This window comes from Plectropomus leopardus, unplaced genomic scaffold (genome assembly GCF_008729295.1).
Source record: "Plectropomus leopardus isolate mb unplaced genomic scaffold, YSFRI_Pleo_2.0 unplaced_scaffold21746, whole genome shotgun sequence".
NCBI classification, from domain to species: Eukaryota; Metazoa; Chordata; class Actinopteri; order Perciformes; family Serranidae; genus Plectropomus; species Plectropomus leopardus.
The window spans coordinates 1-3,945 of NW_024623545.1; the positions used below are offsets into that span (position 1 = coordinate 1).

General features: G+C 39.6%; 1 protein-coding gene across 1 annotated transcript; it reads left to right on the forward strand.

The window, feature by feature from the left end:
- Nucleotides 1–294: 294 nt before the first annotated feature.
- Nucleotides 295–3,939, forward strand: LOC121965819 (kunitz-type protease inhibitor 1-like; the record flags this gene model as incomplete). The annotated part of the gene is made up of 4 exons (XM_042515940.1): nucleotides 295–468; nucleotides 833–974; nucleotides 3,380–3,550; nucleotides 3,803–3,939. Coding segments are annotated over 4 exons (585 nt in total), but the record flags the coding sequence as incomplete, so codon positions are not given.
- Nucleotides 3,940–3,945: the final 6 nt, after the last annotated feature.

A 3,945-nucleotide genomic window follows, 5' to 3' on the forward strand; every position in this document is an offset into this window, starting at 1 on the left:
GTTGTTTTACTGACTTCTTGTTTTAGACACTTTTTCAGGTCATTTACTTGTTGTTTTTTTCTTTTATTTTATTTTTCTTTGCTTTAATTGGTTTTATTTGGTTTTATACAAAATTCTTTGCTAATTTTTGGGTCATTTCTTCTGAGTTGCTCATTCCCTTCTTGCCAGGTTTTTGAAAGACGTCAATCCAATCTGCTCAGGTCTCAAAGGGTTAAAGCCAATATCTGCCGATACCGATGACCTGCCGATATTATCGTGCATCCCTACGCTAAATGCTTTTCTCTGTGATGTCACTGCGTGTCTCCAGATGAGCAGGCTCCGCCCATCGCCATTGCAGGCCGTGATGTCGTGGTTCAGCCCGGCAACACGGTGATTCTCAACGGCATCCAGAGCCTGGCGCTGGGCGACGCCCACATTGCCGACTACAGCTGGACTCTGCAGAGCGGGGACGACACCATGGTGATGGAGGTGAGAGCTGCTGAATCACAGGGGGCGGGGCTTAACACAGGTAACCAATGGGAAACAGCTGCTCAGACATTCATCGTTTATGTTCAGTGTCGCAGCATCAGTGATACCAAACGCCATTCAAAATTCTGCAAGTTTTAGTCGACCTGGCTTTAATATAAAAACAGTCAGTAAAAAACTGACTCAGGTGATTTGTTTCTGTCCAGGTGAGTCTGCAGGTAAATTCGGCTCATGTGATCTCTGATGTTTATGTTTTATTTTAAAGTTTCTTATTGTCTCTGAGAGTCCTTGCTGTACAGTCAGTCTGTGGTTGTTACTGTGTGTCTAGTTGTGTTAAATAAAGTTATTTTTGAATGAGGTTCTGCAGAAGACGGATCTACCTGACCAGGTGCGACTCTCCAACCTGCAACCGGGTACCTACGTCTTCCAGCTGACCGTCACCGACTCCAACGACCGATCGCACGCCGCCAAGGTCTCCGTCTTCGTCCTCAGCCCCGAGCAGTCCACCTGTGAGTGCTCATGGGAAATGTAGTCCATTCTTACTGGTTTATCAATCAGTTTAACTGCTTCATTGACAGATTATTGATCAATTTTACTGTTTATTGACTTATTATTGATCAGTTTTAATGTTTATTGACTTATTATTGATCAGTTTAACTGTTTATTGACTTATTATTGATCAGAGTAACTGTTTATTGACAGATTATTGATCAGTTTTACTGTTTTATTGCCAGATTATTGATCGTTTGTGAGTGTTTTCCTGACTCTCTTGATGTTTAGTGAAGTGAATCAGTGTTTATGGTTTGACGCTTCTGATCCACACCTCGACTCAAACTGGTCTGACTGGAATACCTGCTACACACACACAAACACACACACACACACACACACACACATACACACACACACCTTCTGTGAGTCTTACTGACTTTTGTGTCGACTTCTTTCATCAGATTTCAGGCTGTAAAACTGTTGAGAAACATGTGACTCTCTGCAACACTGATATACAGTAAATACTATATGTTACCATGGTTACCAGAGAGTCGACACGCCTAGCACACACACACACACACACACACACACACACACCCTGTGCTGAAGGTTAATGTTGCTCTGACAGTACTCAGTCTGGAGTAGTTTCAGTACACAGAAACATCCACATACTTACAGTTTTTTTTACTAATGTATAAAATTAAATTATCATCAGCAGTTTAGTTTAGTGGAGAAAAACTCATGTACCTGAGGGCCATTTCTCAGTATTTGAGCTTTCTAATGTTACTTTATACTTTGACTGCACTGCATTTTTTTATTATCTGGAGTTACTGTGCAGATAACAAAACAATTACTCTTATTATCAATACAGCCTGAGCAAAGAAAAAATTGACCCAAAATTGGCAAGAAAATATTTTTAAAAATGTACAAGAAAATTACCTGAAAACTGGAGAGAAAATAAAAAGAAAAATAATGTAAAAAAATAGAAAAAATGCTTAAAAATCACAAAACTTCTGTTACATTTTAAATATGTAATGATAACTATAGATATATTTTTTTACTTCGACATTTATAGGTTTCCCCCCCAAAAAATCATTTTTGAAATCTACTAATTTATTTTGCAATTTGTGGAACATTTCTTAGCAAGTTTCTCATTACCTTTTTTCGTGATTCTGAAATAAATCACAGCAGTGTGCTGAGAGTCCAAAGGGTTAAATACGTATGAAAGGTGTCTGAAAGCAGCACAAAGAAAGTGATGCAGGTTTTAAAGGGTTAAACTAAGTGTTTTAAAATGTACTCCACCTGCAGCAACTCCAACAGCAACATGTTGCTCCAACTCTCTCATAACGATCAGCTGACTCACTGATCAGCTGATTCACTGATCAGCTGATCAGTGATCAGCTGATTCACTGATCAGCTGATTCAGTGATCAGCTGTTTAACTGATCAACTGATTCACTGATCAGCTGAATCAGCTGATTGGAAGAAAATGTAAGCAGGAATCTATTTTAGTAATCAATGAATAATTTTAGATCTTTTGTCTTAAATGTCACAGTTGGTTTCAGTTTCATGTCAAAGTAAAAGCAAATATTTTAGACTTGGACGAAACAAGATGATGTCACTTCCTGCTGTTCAGCTGTTTTACAGATCAAACTGTTAACCCTTTAAAACCAGAGCAAACTCGTGTGAATTCTTTGAAAAAACATGGGGAGAAGGTAACGAGCAACTTAACAACACACGGCCTAAAACGTAGCTAAATATTAGTTCAAAGTTACAAGAAAATTACCTTAAATAAGCAAAAGTAAAAAAACAAAAACACACCAGAAAATGGTTTGAAAAAAGTGCAGATAATTCAAAAAATATATGTATATGTTTTTTTCTGTAACTTAATTTTAAATAATTATATTGATTATGAAAATAGTTTTCTGAACATGTTTTCCAAGTTTGATGATTTCCCAATAATCCTCCCTCCTTTTTTAAAGGTCATTTTCGATTCATTTATTAGTAACTTTTTACTAATTTCTTGCAATTTGTGGAATATTTTTTGACAAGTTGCTCATTACTTTCCCCGTGATTTTAAGGGTTAAATAGCTTGTGAAAGGCGTCTGAACGCAGCACAAGTAAACAAACGAGATTTTAAAGGGTTAATCACTGAATGGAGGCAATAATCAGCAGATCGATCGATCAGCAGAACTTGGAGCTCTGCAGTTTGATAAAATATGGTCCTAAACTGCGGATGGCCTTGAAGTACTTTGACTTGTCATGAAGTACTTCTGTAATGCAGTATTCATACTGTTATTTTAAGAAATAATAATTAAAAAACAACAACTTAACGCCCAGTCAGCAGCTTCATCATGTCACCTTCATCTGTGTGTGTGTGTGTGTGTGTGTGTGTGTGTGTGTGTGTGTGTGTGTGTGTCAAGTGTACTGTCTGGCTCCGATGAAGGTCGGTCCGTGTCGTGCTGCGTTTCCTCGCTGGCATTACGACGCTGTGACTGAACGCTGTGAGAAGTTCACGTTCGGAGGCTGTAAAGCAAACAACAACAACTTCCTGTCTGAGGAGGAGTGTTTGTCCGCCTGCAGAGGAGTCACAGGTAACACACACACACACACACACACAGTTACACACACACACAGTTACACACAGACACAGTTACACACACACACACAGTTACACACACACACACACACACACACACACACACACACACAGTTACACGTGCGCGCACACACACACACACACACACAGTTACACGTGCGCACACACGCACACACACGCACACAGTTACACACACACACACCGTAGCATCTCTGTGTTGATGTGTGTTTTCGGTTTTCGTTCACAGCGGCGTCGGAGCGCCGGGTCCCTCTGCCTAATGCTGGTCAGTCCCATAATGCACCTCTTCATGTCAGCTCTGAAACGTGTTCACCATGTGAAGGATAAACGTGTGTGTGTGTGTGTGTGTGTGTGTGTGTGTGTGTGTGTGTG